General features: G+C 30.6%; 1 protein-coding gene across 1 annotated transcript; it reads right to left on the bottom strand.

Annotated features, from left to right (window-relative positions):
* Nucleotides 1–558: 558 nt before the first annotated feature.
* Nucleotides 559–5,042, bottom strand: LOC124827275 (LOB domain-containing protein 4-like). Its single transcript, XM_047300299.2, has 2 exons — nucleotides 4,703–5,042; nucleotides 559–1,217 (listed from the first exon to the last, which is right to left on the bottom strand). Exons 1-2 carry the CDS (start codon nucleotides 4,877–4,879, stop codon nucleotides 846–848), a joined length of 549 nt encoding a protein of 182 aa, XP_047156255.1. The 5' UTR covers nucleotides 4,880–5,042; the 3' UTR covers nucleotides 559–845.
* Nucleotides 5,043–19,009: the final 13,967 nt, after the last annotated feature.

Below are 19,009 nucleotides of genomic sequence, written 5' to 3' on the forward strand. Positions count from 1 at the left end.
ACAGTAGACCAACTTGAATTTTAAAATGCAAAAAGTTGGTGTTGGTATATGACAAAGAGCAAGGAAAGGAACAGCGGTGCCGAGAAAACCAAGAGCAATAAAGAAAATGAACAATAACGACATAGAAAAAAAATGCACCTTTACCTCATAGATGGAAATATATGGGATTCTTTTAAGTCATCATCGTACGGATTAGTCCTTCAATTATTTAATACCAATATACTAGTAGACTACATCAACAACTGGTATATTTTAACAAAAAATTCTTAGACCAGGATCAATCTAAATTTGTACGGTTATCTACCATTCCTTCCATCCATTCATCAAGTAAAATTAAATTCATTTACATTTATCTTGACAAAGTTAATTAAAATATTAATATATCCAACATTATTTTCCCGAGTGACTAACCCACGAGACACTTTTTTGCTACTTCATCGTAGCAAGACCCGTCAAGCTTTATCAATAGTTTTTATACTTTGATTTTCGTTCTCTCTAGCACACGAAAATGATGATGTTTGGAACAAAAGGGTGACATAGATAGTGAAGAAGAGGAAGTGAAAAAGTATAGTCAACTTAATACTAATTATATGATTACTCATAATTACAAGTTTAGACATTTACACTAGGACTAACTAATCATCATGATCATCTCTTGGTAATGCAGAGAGATAGATGGATGTCCTTTGAGTCATGAGAAGAGACTAAGGTAAAGATATATGATAGTGAGGGAAACAAAGCAGAGAAAAAGTGGTAACGAGGCAGACAATAAAGCAAGCCCGTGATAATGTAATAATGACAACAGGAAAATGAAGAAAGTGAAGGCATGCATGCCATGAGAGAAGCTAGTATGACCACAAAGATTGCCCCATGATGGTCTGGTCAACGACCATGTCCATGCCAAAAAAAGACTTGCTTTGTGAAGACAAGACCCTGCTAGATTGGAACATGTTTTCTGATGATGAATTGGAGGGTTCATGAGGCATTAGGGAGGCTTGATGGTGGTGGTGTTGATCCGATGATGGTGGTGAGAATTGGCTCATTCTCATGTGAACAACCTCTGCTTGTGCCAGTGCCAATTGGGTTTGGAGCTCATCAACTTGTTGTTGGAGAGAGGAAATGGCTCCCACACATCCATACACAGGGTCCCTCACTCTTGCATTTGCTTCATACACCATTGAACTTACTGCATCACTTCTTTGGTGCTCAGGTAATTCCTACAATTTTTCAAAATTTAAATATTAAAAGAGTGCTAATAGATATATATATCACTACAATTGCATATTTATTTAAACTTTAACCTACCATTGTATCAATTTAACCAAAATATTGCATTGGTTTAATCAAACATTTGTTATCTTGAAAAATAATTTAGGATGCCATGTGTCTCTATCATAGCTAAGTGATAATTAATTTTTCACGTCATTAGAAGGTTTGTGATGATTATAGGGTTTCAGAAGGTCTTTTCATGTTTATGTGATGATGTGTTATATAATTGATATATTGTTTTAAATATGAATAAAGTAACAATTATACCAATTAATCTAACCAAAATATTATACTAGTTTAACCAACATATGTTATAGTGTAATAATAGGTGCGCCCCACATGTAATATGTTTATCACTTTTTTCTACTATAGCACCCATTAGATCGATGTAATCATCCAACACATGTAACATTTTATTTAATTTTCATAACAAACTTTACTTTACTTTTCCGTCTCTATATATTATTTATTCAACCATATATACATTAAAAATAGTGTAAGAAATTAAATAGGAAGAAACATATATAAATGATCGAATCTCAATTATATAAAGTGAATTATCATATTACATGACATCTCATAATTATGTGGCGTGTATGTGACTTTTAGGGTAATGATTGTTTGCTCATAGGGAGTTTAGACCGTTGAGCAAAAGAAAAGGTTTTATATGTGGCTTGCACTAGTGTGTCCGCATGTTAATGCTATAAAATTTGAGGGAAAAAGCCTTTACGTACCTAAACATATCACTAGGAAAAAATAAAAATAAATATGCTTGTGAATTTTTGACCAAAGATGCATGAACTAGCTTTTTGAATTTGTAGAGATCGAGGGATATGATGTAAACCAAATGGGTTGTTTGGGAATAAACTGATCAAATGCTTTGTCAAAAAAGGGATGATAAGGTGCACGTTGAAGTTCGTTCCTTTGGAGTGGAAAAGAAAAATATCAAACAGTTGACTATAGAGACAATAATATTATGTGTAACGATTTCAGAATCATAATACTTTGAAATACAATATACTTCTTAACAACCACCGAAAAAGGCAACCCTGAGATTGGTTTGTATGCTAGAATTAGGGAAAGTAAAAGGTAATCCTGTAAAATTTTGACTTTCAAATCGTGCAAGTTTATAGGTAAACAGATGAATATTCAAGGTTGATTAATCATACATTCTTGTGATCATGCTCAATGGATTCAACTCTCTTACCATTCTTTTATTTAGACATATATATATGTCAATATGTCATGAAGGTATCATGCTTACAAAATAATTCACTTGAAATAATAATTTATTGACAGGTTGAAACATCTTTATCTGGGAATCAACATCACTTTTGGACATATTTCTAATGTCTCTTTCGATGTAACCCTGATTTTAGAGACAAAAGGAAAAGATGAGCATACTAAAACTTTCTTTTTTACGGAATTATCATTGCCCAAGGAGTCCAAGACAAAAAGCCAAACCCTAGCGGTGGTCATAAAGATAGATGCTGAACAAATTGGGTTACATATAACCACCAGTAATGATGCAATTAGCAACATCTTTTTCACTTTATCCTCTTCACACTCCTTCAACTGGTAAACCTAATTTATATATCTCTCATCCTTTGGTGGGTGTTACTGCTATAGTAATACTTTACTTTAACAAAGAATGAGAATTGGAAACAGTTTATTTAAAAGGACCTTCCTCAACTGTAATTATAACCACTATAACGGTAGTAAATATGGGAGAAACAAAAACAATTTTTCACTGTTCTTGGACAACTACTTTCAATTTAAGAAATCAAAACTTTTGGAGTTGTTTGTGGCAACCTCTGCAATTATTAGAAACATATGGAGAGGTCACTGATGTACGTTGCTTTAGTAATTTAATGTACGGTTTCAAAGGATGGCAGTTAAAATAGGATTGGTTACTCAGGAACTAGGGTTAGTTTCATTCCCAAAGTGAAATTATAGGCCAAGTTGTTAGATGTAAAATCAATCACTTTCGTTCACCTAATAACTAAAAAGTTTGCAAATAATTTGTTCATGTTGAGTTTAAAGCATGCTGTTTGTGTTCTCTCACTCTTCTATGAGGCGCTTGCATCACTTCTAAAACTAATATAAACTTTTTAAAGATAAACTAGACCTGTATGTTAAAGTTATTTTGTAATGAATGTTAATTTTAAACTGATCATTTTAAACTAATCTATTTTTAAGGTTGTTTCAAATAATACGAAAGAAAAAAAAACATAAATTGTTATCAATAGAGTGAATGAATGATCCCTATAACTGTTTTTTGATAGGTAAATTATCTACATATCTATTAAATCACTTCTAATCTACTTGGATAAGGACTGGGAAAATGAAAAAGGACCAGGGCAAGAAAAAAAACATATAAAGACTAACATATAATTCTTTCTAAGAATTAGTTTTATTTCAAATTACATTTTTTTCCCCATGAAAATACGTAAAAGATATTTAGATAATTTCTGTAAAAAGATTAGGTAAATTAGTTACCAAAAACACTCGTTATATAAAATCTAAAACTACCTTCCGTAAAGAATCAATATATATATATATATATATATATATATATATATATATATATATATATATATATATATATTCTCCATAATTTAAGGTTAATTATAGTTACTTACAAAAATTTTTGATAGGAAGTCGTATATATGCTATAATTTGAGTATATATAGATTCACCACACACAGATAAATGCCATGTCTCTTGATCTCCGATGCTACTCTAATATGGTTCTTCTCATATGTGGAGTAACCTTTACTTAGTATATTAGATATGAGAGCTTGCAATTTGACACCAATACTTCCATTTGACGATCAAATACATTAATATTTTATTATAATATAATATTTTATCAAGAAAAATAAGTGTCAAATGGGAGTTATTGTGAATAGTGGTGTTAACATAACTTTTTCCATTATAGGTGGTTTTGCACACAGTGGTACACCTTTGGTGCTCTATTTAACCAATTATGTTAAGATGGGAAAAATAATTTAATTAAAAAAGCAACTAGGCACAAGATATGTCATTAAGTTGTCGTATGAGTGTATACTATTTCACTAATTAATTCATTTATCAGAAAAATAATTCTTAAAAGTAGAAAAATATAATTATTAAAATCCTTGTTTGTTTTTACCTATTCAAGAATTTCATAAAATATATTCACGTTTTTTAATTGGCACGGCAGTAAGAGAGGAAATTATCTATAAAAGTGACCTAATGCAGGCACCAGTATGATTCCAAACCGTAATTTAACCTAGAAATATTTTTCTACAACTGTGCATTTGATTCAATGTATAGAAAAAGTTGAATTGGACCTAAAACAGTATTCTACTAGCGTATTTTGATGAAAACGACAGAAATATTATGCGTGGATACGATGATAGAGAAAGGGGAGGTGCATAAGAATTTGTACCTGTAGCATTTTGTTCACATTGCTAGCCCCGAAAACCTTGTGCACACTACCAAACTTCTGGGGTTCATCAGCAGGAAAATAAGGAGCAAACACACAATCCCTCGTGCACCTCCTTCGAAGAAGCTTGCATGCCGCACATGGCGACATGGTACCTTGTTTTCTACCATTCTCTTTCATGTTCTTATGGGAAAACAAGACAATGTGCTAGCCCTCTGAGGTATTAAGGTTGTTTCAGAAACCTAGCTAGAAGCAAATTAATGAAGATGGAATAATGAGGGTGAAAATGAAGATAGGAAAAGGAGAGAAAAGAGAGGTAGAGAGAGGAGAAGGTAGACTTAAGAGGGGATTAGAGGTGATGTTGTTATATAGAGAAACTATGTGACAGCAAATCTTTAAGGGTCCCACAAAAGAAGAGGAAATAGATTGTGCGGACAAAATCATCTGTCTTGATAAGATTTTGACCCCACCATGAAAAATATATTTTGTCTCACTGTTTTATTTTATTATTTTTGTGGCACGCTATCGGAAGCTTTGTTGCCTTCACCATTTGAATGTTCTTGGTTTATTTGAGAGAGCTTGGTTCAGAACAAGTCATTCTATTCATTGTGTTTGCTGTCAATAAAATTTTTGGCATTTTGGGTTGTTGGTGTTGTTCATTTCATAGTCAAGTACATTGGTAAGTGTTCTTATGCTGCACTTTTTCTTTTTGATCCAAAAGTGACACATGAATTTTCCTTTTCTTCAATTTGTTTCTCTTTGAGCTTTACAAGGTGACAGATGATATTAGATCAGTTTGTATAGTACTTAGGGTACTAAAGGGATTCAGAGGAAAGAAATTAAAGGGAACAGTGTAAGCACCCGAGGTGAAAGAAAACAAATTAATTACTTTGAGTTTTGTCCACTCTATAACCCAATAGCTATCTACTAAAATACTAAAAGCGGAATATAATAATTAAAAATTAAATATATTATTTTTATTTTATATTTCTTTCTTATCTTTAGTTAATTTATTATTATATTTTATTTGTATTTTGGGTTTAATTTATATTTTTTTATTATGAATAAAAAATTTCATATGTATATTCAATACAAGGGAGATTAATTTCACATATAATTTTCACTATATTCAACATGGTATCAGAGTAATGGTTAAAGTCTTTCTTAGCAATATTTGTTGTTTGTTGTGCATATTGTTCCACCCGCTATCGGATCATCCATTAATGTCTAGTCTCACGCTCGAAATGTATATACCTCGGCGTGAGGGAGGTGTGTTGGAAGTTCCACATCGACTAGAGATAACCCCACTTAATTTAGAGTATATAAGTGGGTGCAAACATCACCTCACAAGATGGTTTTGTAAGATTGAATTAAGTTTAAAGTCCACTTATTAACATGGTATCAGAGCCTAAGGTTCTTTTGAGGAAAAAAAATTCTATTACCTCAGCCACTACGCCCACCACTGCTGGCAGCACCATCATCTACCATCATTGTCTACTGCAGCCACTACCGAAGTTCTAGTTTTGACCGACGATCACGTGGTTTTGATCGTCTCAGCCAAGCGACCACCATGTCATCACAACGCCTTCATCGAAGCTCCTACGCGTTCTCAACTCCTTTTGAAGTTGTGGATTTGCTCCCTTTTCTATCGTGCATGGTGGCATGTTTAGTAGCAATTCAGAGTGTCGAGTCGCTCGTTTTCCTTTTTGGAGCATCGAGCGTTGGAGAAAGAGTGTCTCCTCTCAAGTAGTTATTTAGAGCATCGAGGTTGCTCTTTTTCCTTTTTTCGATGCCTTGATAGGAGAATCTTGATTTTGTATGGTTTCTCTCTCTTATTCATCCATGGCTTCTTCCATTGCTGTTTCTTCTAACCTCATTTTTTTGACACCATTGTATTTGACCCATCCATATATGTTTTTTCTCCCATGGAAAAGATGGTTTTTGTTAGCTTAATAGTCGTGGTGACTCTTCAACAATGACCTCTTTATCTACTAGATATCAACAATGCATTCTTCAACGACGATTTGCAAGAAGATATTTACATGGATTAACCTCCCAGATTTGTTGCTCAGGGAGAGTCTTTTGGGTGGTATTTTGTCCTCTATGTTGTCTTGCAAATCATTAGCAATTTGGTGTCACTCGAGTGTAGAAGCAGATATTTTCACTAAGTTTTTATGGATTATATTAATAACAAACTTGATACATATGATTTGTATGCACTAGCTTGAGGAGAGTGTTAGATATATTATCTTTATTTTATATTTATCTTTTATCTTTAGTTAGTTTGTTATTATTTCTTATTTGTATTTCGGGCTTAGCCCATATTTCTTCTATTATAAATAGAGGACCCCATGTGTATATTCAACACAAGAGAAATTAATCTCATACATAATTTTCACTATATTCAACAAATCCTAACAACATTAGTATAAAAAATTGTTTTTATAGAGAATTATTATACTAGTTCATTATATACATGAAATATAACAAGTGATGCAAATTTCTAAATCTGAGAACTTTTTCTATATTGGTTGGTGGTAAAATTGGTATAGAGAGTGGTGTGTTCAAAATTGTAATAATTTAAATGTCTTTCTATATCAGTTATGGATAGAATTAGTATAGAATAAGGCACGATGACAAATTTGTAATTATTTATAAATGCTTTTTTAGTCTTCTTTGTTTGTGTTTATCTTGTTTGCACTCTTGAAATACCATTTGCCTTAGCCTCCATTTTCACTTCCTTCATTTGCATTTGCATTTACCTCTTGACCTCCCTGCATCCACATTTAACATTTTTGTTTCATAGTGGTGGTTCTCCTTGGCTGGTTCACGGTGGTGGTTCGTAGTAGTGGTTCATGGTGGTTGGTTCACGGTGGTAGTTCTTGGTGGAGATTCGCGGTGGTTAGTTCGTGGTGATGGTTCGAAGTGGCTGGTTCGCGATGGTGGTTTGTAGTAGTAGTTCACAATGGTGATTCATGCTCGTAGTTTCGCGTTATAGATACGCCTTGGTTAGTTCGTGTTGTTGTTCTCTAATATTACATTATTTATATTTTTTTCTCTTTAAGGCTATTTCATTCAATTATCTCTCTAACTATGTAATATTTTAATATAATTTTGTAGTACTGAATCTTTGTGTGTTTGTGTTAATTGAATTGGGTGTTGGAAATGGTGGTTCAGGGATTGGGCATGGGTTTACCTGATTTAAGAACGAAGATAAAGGGAAAGCAAAAGGCTTCAAAAGACAACCACATGATGGAGGCGTTAAAGAAGATGAGGGAGGCTACTTTCTATATCGATTATTGGCTTAACAACTATAAACATTTTGAAACAGGTATAAAAGTATAAACTTTTTGTATCTATACCAGTTCTAGAACCAATATAAAAAAGCTTTTTTTTAACCAGTATGAAAAGGTTTTTCTACACTAGTGCAAATTAATAACATCAAATTATACAACACATGTAAAAATGTAATCTTCAAATGAATTATGATTATAATTTGCTACAACAATAATATGGTTTAAAGCAACAACAAATTGTTACACCTACTATTGCACCTGGTAGAAGAAAATTTACTATATATGAAATGTTGGTTCACGTTGCTTTAGAAGGGAGGATAAATAAAACCTATAGACATTTTATAATTGTTTTGCACAAACATACTATATTGTAAATAAAATAATATAGAGTAAGACAAAGAAGAATCCATCCAAGGATTTATACTAGTTAACCTCCCTAAAGGCTACATCCAGTCTTTTAAGTCATTTGCTTAAGAAATTCACAAATCAAATTTCTTGATTAGCATGTGTAATACCCCTGATGGAATGTCACATGTATAATTTTTTTTTCAACACCAAGTTTATAAAACATTCTCTTTATATATTCAAAATCTTTATTTAAGTATATCGCGGAAGCATACCACAACTATAACAACGTCCATACAAAAAGTGAGAACTCAAAATGTAACTTTTAAAGAACGCACCAAGTCTGAAAATTATAATGAAATATAAATATAACAATTCCCGGAATTAAAATTTTCCTTCTCTCGTCAGCTACTCCAATCCAGCATTATTTGCAAAATCATCTATACTCGTACAAGTACGATTATCACAAGTGGAAACCACAACCACAAACATGCAAGAGTGAGCAACCAAAAAATATCATATCATGTAATGGAGTATAACCACATTAAATGCAAATTATAACAAATCATAGCATCATATCTCAACGAAAAAAAATAATATTACGACCAAACTATCAGACCCGAGAATAAATGTAATAAATAGGAAATTAAATGATTTGAGTTTTGAATGTTATTGTTGGCAATTGGTGTGAAGTTTAGGTATTTTTTAGAATTATAATTACTATGTTAATTTTTTCATGATATTATTATTAAAATGCAACATATTATTGGTATGTTGGTAATTGGGTGATTTATGTGTGTGTGCGTGATACTATTAATGTCATGTGTTGGCTTGTTAATGGAAGGGTGGTTTAGGATTGAATGAGTGTGGGTTCAATTCTAAGGAGAAAGAGAGTTAAGGAAAAACTTTTGTTTTATTTATATTTTGCCTAGGGGTAAAATGGTCTTTTACTTTTATTTAATTGGTGTAGAAATTAAATAAGTAGGTGTAGGAAGTAAAAAAGTTTGAATTAAATAAAATATAAATAAAAGACTAGAAAACATGAGATAGAATTAAAGATTTAGATAGATTTGTTTTTAAAAATATATTATAATAAGAGATAAAATATTAAAGATAAAGTTGAGTTGATTTATAAATATTAAGATATAGAGAAAGGGGAGAAGTGTGTTTAGAAACCATAGAAACTCAAAATCAAAGAGAAAGAGCAACATAAAACCCTTAGTGCAAAAGAAGATTGGCGGTATTTTGGAGTTGTAGATAAAGCCTTAGGATTGGTCAACGTATGGGGAAACTTACCTTTGTTTTATTGTTTTGATGAATGTGGATATATTCTTGATTTTCTTTAGGAGTATGATGAATGTTTTAATTTGAATGTTTCATCACCACTAAAAATTTATTTTCATTATTCACATCAAGAAACCTGATGTGTGGAGCATGTGACATCAACTCAATTTTAGCATCATCAGGTGCATTAGGATAGTAAAGAGGATCATCAATAATCATCATAATCTCATCTTGTGAGAAGAAGTCAACACCTAAAGTAGTTGACTTTGTTGCTTCATCATTAACAAGTTCAACAACATCTTTAGTAAAATTTGTATGTGCATAGTAGACATATTAATGTGATGTGATTCTATAGTTGGTTGTTGATTTGATCTTTGAATCTTGATGTTGTTCACATCAGCTATCCGATTTTGCAACCTCTGATCAATGTCCTCTCTCATTTTCTTACATTTAATATATTGCTCAACCATTATCTTCTAAAAGAAATCTAACTCGACCTCCCTAGCTTTGTCATTCATTAGTTGACTTAAATCATCAGACATTTATATTGCTCTAATAGTCAAGTTTAGAAGTACATCTTTTATGTCGTAATGAAGTGCTCTAAACTCTATAGTATCAGGAAATCTCGGATAAGAGTGGATGGTGGAATTAACACTTAGAAGTAATTCTCAAAAATTGTTGTTACTTGCGTCCTCCATCATGTTGCATACCATTTTTTCATTTTCATACCACTCATACACAATATTTTTTCATCGTTGATCAACTCGCAACCTTTCATCTATAACTTCTATAACTCGCAAATTTTCAAAATGTCATATCTCAACCAACTTCAAAGTGTAATATAAGGCCTATTTGCTTGATTAGCCTCGAACGCCTACAAAGGATAGAAGCACAAGATTAAGGAGAAAAAACATGTTTAGTAGGAAAGGTTTTTCATCTTCCTTCTCTTTTTAGGGTTAGTTTTATGTTGACTTTTATTTTGTTGACTTAAGTTGAGTTTACCTTATTGACTTGGCTTGAGTTAAATTTTTGACGTTTGACCTTGGGCTTTTGTTTTGTAGGTCATGCTAGTGTCAACTTCGAGGAGGAGAACACCACTTGGAGTTGAGAATAGCCTTTGAAGTACTTGAAAACACTAGAAAAGGGGTTGAATAGTGTTTTTGAAAAACGTTTTTTGCAACCCTTCTAATGTAGCACTTTGTCGAGTGTGTAAAATATTCTTTAAAAAGCTTAGACGCTCGACTTGAAATATATGCGTTAATAAGATCGTTGTGCTATTCAGAATATTTTTACTACAATGTTTGTAAGAACGTCCTTTAAAAGTAAAGGATCGTTTAGTCTAGAAGTTCTTATATTTTCAAATATAATACTCAACTGCAGGTTTTCTAATTGTTTAGTAAAAAGAAGAGAGAATAACACAAGAGATTTTATACTGGTTTGCTCCAAATTTCTTCACTTTTTCATGCTATGCTTGAATTGACTTCTTGTGGTCTTGATTATTTGTTATTTTTGGATTTATCTTTAAGGTGCCATGAAACTTTAACCAATTTATTTTTCACACCTCTATGAGCTCAACTTAGTTGTAGTTACACTAGTAGCACACCTCAAAATATCCAAAGAGCATTTATGCAACTAAAAAACTATTTTTATCATGTTTTTGTATCTCATGCTCAATAAACCTAATTATAACAATTTCTAATTAAAATATACTATTAAAGTACAAAAATGAATATTGAGTAATGATTTGATGTATAGTAAATTAGTAATAGTGTAGTAGTAAATGGGTAGTGAAATTCAATCTCAACACGCTCATTTTCATCAAATTAGTTAACTTTATTTATCTTTTATATTTTATTCATCTTATGCAACCAAAACATTGTTTCATCACAAATCTAAATATATTTAAGATTACTAAGAAATCTGAGCAAATTCCTGTGGATATGACCTTGTTTTTTACTACAATTGAACTAGTGCACTTGTGAAAATTTAACAAATAGAATAAAAATATTGAACTATACTCTAAAAACGATATCTTGAATATGTTTATTACATTTATGTTTCATACCTATAGTTTTATCACCATAAAAAAAGGGCGATTGTTGAAACCAGACGATACATGATAACTGTATAGATAAAATGTCCAAGTATTTTGTATGATAACAAAACATTATATAATATGAAAAAGTATGTTATTAATTTTGATGATAACAAACACCATGTGAAAATGAAGATATATGTGGTTATTCATATAATATGTTTAGTCTTGCATATATTAGCTCCTTAGTTGTTAAACAGTAGACTCTATTAAAGCAATGACTAGATGAAGTAAAACTAGATTAAGTAACCATTAGACTTTATACTAATTTGATGACACACTAATTAGATGTTGTATAAGTTGTCACTATACATTTGATTATTGAACGTGTGTTCATTAGTTAGTAAGCCTTACCAAAACCATAATAATGCATAATAGACGAAATATAAAGATTAAATTAAACAAGTCTAAAAGTGAAGAGTAGACGAGTTCAGTCAAAAATGTTGGCCATACGTCTTACTTTAAACGAGTATACATGAAAATGAAATAGAAAGAAACACCAGACCATTACATGCATTAGACAAGTCTAAAAGAGCTTCACCATTTTGGCTAAGTCATTTATTTCCTTTAATTATGGATTGAATATTTGAATTAATATTTTCATCTCATTATTTGGAATTAAAATTATTGAAGTAGTGACAACGTTTAAAATTATCTCTTTATAATAAAATTTGAATTAAAGGATTTCATAAAAGAAATTGTATTTGAAATTAAAATAATTGTAAAACGGTGAACGAAATATTTTATAAATGACCACCACTATTTTGGTTATATGTTTTGGTTAGTTTTTCTCTTGTTAATGATACATTCATTAAAGGTATCATTTGATAGTTCTTGAAATTACTTCAAAACACTACTTTTTACTCAACAAAAGGATGGCTTGTATAGCGAGTGCAATTGTCAAACAAATACATTGTCTATTGGGTACACCATCTTATGAGTGCTTCCTGAAGCAAGCACTTCATCAAACAAGTACTCATCTAAAGAGTATTCGACTACTTAAATCTTAACACTTGTGAGTGTATTAGTTTGATATTATTGACTTCTACCTATCTTAAATTTGTAATTTAAATTGATCTCATCTTAAAAGAATTACCTTTTAGCCAAATAATTTCAAACTCACTTGACTCCCCATGTCTATTTTAATATTTTTATTTGTATTCTTAAGTTCTTAAAGGTCACTTACAATTTTAAAAGCTTACTTATAATATAACCATTTGACTCAGTTGTCATACTTCAGAATCCAACTTCTTCCATTCCACTCAAAACCTCATACAACACCATATTTTGACAGGAATCACTCAACATCCAATTCATCACCTATCAATAACCATATAATATAGTATTTCAATGAATGAATCATACACCAAAATGCTCGAACTAGATAACTTTTCATCAATAACAAAACATAATATTTTAATGAATTAGTCATATAATCAATAGACAACATAAACAAATTACATAAATTGGGCGAAAATGACAAATGCATAATAACTTATAGTCCAACATCAACATGTAGCTCATACCATGACATCAACTACTCATAATTAAAAGTAACTAGTTCAATTCCCTTACATGTTCTTAAGGATTCATTCCTTTTGATTTATACTGCAAGCACTCTTGTAACTATACTTAACTACACACAAAGAAAACTTTAAATCAACTATCTGAACATGACTTAAAGATATTTTTTATACAGAGACTCATATTAAACTTGATGGAGTCACATGCAAGCATGGTTCACCCATATATAAACACGTCGAGAAATGGACTCGAAAAGAAAGGTTAAAGATGAACTTACTCAATTTAAACTTCTAATTGATTTAAAAGATAAGTTCTAACACCAAAACTCCTATGGTGTCTTAGGATTTTAAACCAACAAAGCAAATACACCTAGATTTTTAGATAAAAGCAAGACAAAGATAAAAAAGTGTATTTTAAAGAAATATTAGGGTTTATAAAATAAACTTGATCACAAAGCTATTCTTTTATTGATCATACCATTTTAAAATAGTAAGATAATATTAAGATAATCAAGTTTCACATTATAAATATCTATTTTCCCTTATACACACTATTCATCTACTCCAACACATTCTATCTTATTCATGCACGCAAACATTCATTGTTTTTACTACATCATCTACATATATATTGTTTATTCCTCTCACAGCATCTGCTAAAGCATCTACAACGCTTACCCTCACCTAGCCTCTGTTATGTAGTTACACAAAGTCTACCCTATGCACTTACACATAGTGTCTACCTAGTGTAACTGCATTAGATTGTCATCATTTTTTAAATTTTTACTTTTTAAAATGGTTGTTACACAACAGTTGTCATTAAAAAGTTGTATTTATTTACAAAATTTTATGTAGGCCTTTCTTCAAAACGGTTAATCGTCAATAAAAATGAATCTTGAAAAACATAATGATTTGGCAGCTTTTCAAATAATTATTATATCTCTTTCAACTTTAGTAAAAAAAATCATATTAAATTTAAATATGAAGAACTAATTTTTTACGTTCAGGAAAATTTAAAGATTATTTTTTCAATGAAAATTAAAAAGAAAATACACCGTACTTAACAAACGGAAAAGTACATAAACTAAAGGACATTTTTCTTTGTATATAAGTTGTTGACAAGTAGTGTACCGGTGCTATGTACTTACCCATGACAAAGAGTGATAGTTAAGTTAATCAAGTTTAATTAGAAAAAACCAAACTTTGATGACTGTCTAATGGTCTTAACCACATAAGTATACATAATTATGGTTGATCACGTGCACATGACATCATTAAAATCTCTAACATATTGCATGCTGTTTCTTTTTACCTATTCTAACAAGGGATTAAGATGTATATACAACAGATTTTTAACTTTTTATGTTATTTTCTTCTTTGTGCAGCTTAACTTGATCCTTAAGCGACACTGTTGGGCCTAATATCCACCTATATGCCTTTTATTTATCAACTCCAGATTTTTCTGTTGACTCATGAGATCTTTATACGAACTTTATACGCAGAGACAAGGATATCTGAATGTTACAACCTAATAAAGAAACCAGATTTCATATTGTAACTTCCAAGTAAGAAGAAATAACATAGGAGACATCACTGATTAGAGGGAAAAGTTCCACGACAACAAAGATTTCTATGCCAGGTTAGATAATTGATATGAAGTGACTTTTGGAGGCAAATAAAAGTATAATATTAGAGATCCAATTACAAATCAATTATTTATATGTTAAAATATGATTTTAAACTTATTTTATTCCAACAAATCTAACTTGTAATTAATTTTTGTTATCTATTTATAAAATAAAAGACAATATATTAATAATTATTGGAGTAATTCATTATTAAATTAATTTTAACTCATAATTTTAATACAATATTAAAAAATAGATTTTAAGTTTTATTTTATTTTATAAAATAAATTTATAAAATAAAATTTTGATTCATTTATATATTATAAATTATGTATAATTGATGTGAATTTGAAAAAAAAATTAACCCAACGTTATACAATGGTTTTACATTAGCCCTTTATCCCATGATGACTTTTGTCTCACGGAATCAAACTTCTTATGTACATATATATATTACAATTGATAATTTCCTTTTATATGTACATATATATTACAATTAGTGTTTTTTATTTCGATTTGAAAAATAAAAGCATAGTTTTGAATTTTATTTTGAAGCTAGCAGTACTAAAGTACTGTGAATGACAGTAATCTCATTGTGGATGAAAATGTTTCTCGTGGATGAATGAGGTGCAATTATTAGCTAGCACATCATCAATTTTGTTCATTCATTTGCTTTTTTCTTGGCTAGGATAGGAGTCAGGAATTAATATAAAAATTACTTAAACTCCTCAATGATTTGGATGTGCAATTAGATTACCATGTTTCATGTACCATAAAAGAAATAGAATAATATGGCTTGTTAAATAATAAACTTTAAACATAATTTAGTTCAATAAAACTCAAGGTGAGATTTTTGCTAAGAATTGTTATTAAATCATTAACAAATGTTTAATCTCATAATCAAGATTCTCATTTATTAGTATGACGGTTGTGTTAGAAATCTCACAAGTAGTATGACAAAACCTACTTTACAAACTTCAAACACAAAAACTAAGGGTTGAATTCTATTTTAAAACTTTTGCGAAGATGCATGTAGTTAAAGAGGTGAAGTTTGCTTTGAGTGGGCTTCTATAATACATTCATGTACTTCACGCTCGCAATAGTAAGAGCAATCATCCATAGTCCAAACCCCTACACCTAAACCATCCCAACCTATCCAAAACTACACAAGATGTTAAAGACAAAAATCAACACCCTAAATTTTTTTATTAAAGTCAAACACAACCAAACTTAGAGTTTGAAAACATGAAGAAATTGCATCTGATAAACGCTGATCAATCAAATATCTCTTATAATTCGAGCTAAACTTGAAATATCAGTTAAATTTATTTGACGTAAGCATGTCAACACTAGCTAAGTTATGTACATAGTATGGTGAGCACTTTTATCATGCAAAGAAGTAAAAAAATAAATATACAATATAAGGAGATAAGTACTGCCATTATCATAGTAGTTTCACAAAGTTGAGAAGAGAAACTAATGAGTCATGGAGTGCATTAAATGTTTCTCTACATCAAAATTCGACAGGCAAAAAAGAATAGCACAAAGAAAACAAAGACATTAAGTGAGTTTAAAGTTTTCAACATATAGAAAGGGCTTTATAACAATCATCTCTTCTCAAACATATATAAAGACTCTTTTAGAAGAAGAAAAAATAAAAGAGCCATTATTTGTAAGTGCAAAAATTAGGCTAAATTTTTTTTGTGTCCTAAAGCTTTGTAAGAAAAATATGTGTGGTCACATCGGTAAACTAGTTGAGAGAGTTTAACTATTATATACGTTGAAGGACTCTACCCTCTCCAGTTAACTAAAATCATGATTTGTTTATCATTTAAACCTTATGTTTGTATAAGGTAGAAGTAACTTGTAAAAAGAATACTTAGTTTATCTTGGTTTTGGAGATATGGTCTTGGAGCAAATTGCTAAAGAAGTTTATCTTCCTAATTTGAAGGAGAGGAAAAATTATTTTCATAGACATACTTTGTTAACGAAGGGGATAAACCTCTCACGCATTTAAATCTTCGTAAAAACTTGTTGTAGCCTAGAAATATTTAAGCCAATGGAAAGTAATTCCTTTTGGCTGAATTTACTTTTTCTTTGCCCGTAGATATGAGAAGGGTTTTAACGATTCAAGTTTGAAATTTGTCTCTAAAATACTTTGTGTTGTAGCTTGGACTAAAGATTTTTTTCGAGCTTCTATGAAGCTCACAAAAACCCATTGTTGGGTGCGTATACATAGCCTTCCTTTGGAATATTGGTAGTCAAAGACAATTTTATCAATTGTATGTGGCATTGGCACACCCTTATCTTTAGATTATTATGATAAGAATAAGTCTTGAGGTTTCTTTGAAGGTGTCTTGGTTGATATTGATTTGTTATTTGATTTGTCTAATCAAATTATGGTGGAAAGACCACAATTTTTGTTTTCTACAACATCACATAAAAGTCACTGGCTTGGTAATCCAAACTATTTTACAAGATATTTCAAACAATTTTCACAAAACAAATTTGTTTTCTACACATCACAATCATTACTAATTTACATTAATAATCAAGATAGTTAGAACATAATGTTTTCTGCCAAATCTATGTGGATACGACACTTGTTATGCTATAAACTATGTAACATACTTGCTGGTATACTTGGGTTGTTGCGTGATAACCCAACAACCACCTCTAGTTAACATGCAACACACTAAATTTTGCGTTATGTAAAAGGTTGTCCTGGCTTTAGAATTTTCTTTCACAGTAAGTCAATTCTTTATCTTTGATTGGGCAACGTGCCCCGACATTTGCAAATCTATCACATGTTTTTCCATTTTTTGGGTGACTCTCTTATCTCTTGGAGATCAAAGAAACAACAAATCGTTTCTTAAAGTTCATCTGAGGCTAAATATCGAGCCCTTGAAATCACCACTTACGAGCTTTAATAGTTGACCTTTCTTCAAGAATTTCAAGTGTCTCTTCAAACTCCTTATTTTCTTTATTGTGACAATCAATTAGCAGTTCAAATAGCCTCAAACCCGATTTTTCACGAATGCACTAAGCACATTGAGATAGATTGCCACATTGTACGTGATAAAGTCATCAATGGCTTCCTCAAATTACCTTCCATATCAACCACCCTTCAAATTGTTGGCATCTTTACAAAATCTCTACACCATACAAATTTTCATGGTCTTTGTTCCAAGTTGGACATGTGTAATATATATGTCCAACCTTAGGGGCTTATATACTCGACCACACAACTTAACACAACTCAGCAGCAAAGTTCGACAACACATTTCATCACAACTTGACAACACAATTCGACAACATATTGTTCAGAGCTTTTATAGTTGTTATCCTCACTTTTCCATTTATGTTGTTTGATTTTTTCTTTCCATTCTATATAAATTCACATAGTATCAGACTCTACATGCACATATACTCTTTTAATTCTTTTCAATGATGCAAGTTTTCTGCTTTGTCTTTTTTTTTTCCTTTTTCCTTCACTTTTCATTTTGCCATGACAATCTAGTACCTCATGAAAATTTCTAAAAAATTTCAATTTTTTTTCTTGGATATTTAATAAATATATCAATTTAATTGTGATAAAAACTTTTTAACTGAACAATATTCACAGTAACTAGTTTAATTAAATATTTCTAGTTGTATTAGCATGTAGTGGAGTCAAAATCGTATAGTATAACTAATTTAGAAAGAATAACATAATATTATAATTAATATATATTTATTAAATGTTAAAGAATAAAATTGAAATAGCATAAATTATTTAATCTAATTTTGTTTTTATTCTTTGATGTGATTTGGTTAGAATAAAACATCTTTTACCCAATCAACCACGATACTCGCACTTGGCACATGGAGTGCAGCATCATCAACTATGAAAGACTATTTTATTCCATTTACTAACTGTTTCTAATTTTTCTTGTGTAAGTTTTTATTTTTTGGTTTTGGTTTTTTCCTCACTTTGGCCAAGTCTATATGCAGTGAAAGAGACAAAATGAAGAGAATAATACGTTACGTATCCCATAAGGAAATATAAAAGGCTTGGCTTTATGATTTGGTAGCTACTTTCATCTTTCAAAACATGTGTCAAAGACAATAGAATTGACCATAAAACAAGCCTACTATTT

The sequence above is a fragment of the Vigna umbellata genome, chromosome 3 (genome assembly GCF_029865625.1).
Source record: "Vigna umbellata cultivar VRB3 chromosome 3, Vumbellata_1.0, whole genome shotgun sequence".
Lineage (NCBI taxonomy): Eukaryota > Viridiplantae > Streptophyta > Magnoliopsida > Fabales > Fabaceae > Vigna > Vigna umbellata.

Coding starts and splice junctions, on each gene's coding strand:
- LOC124827275 (XM_047300299.2), bottom strand. CDS start 4,879: ATGAAAGAGAATGGTAGAAAACAAGGTACCATGTCGCCATGTGCGGCA. Junction 1,218..4,702: donor ATGTGAACAAAATGCTACAG/GTACAAATTCTT, acceptor GAAAAATTGTAG/GAATTACCTGAGCACCAAAG.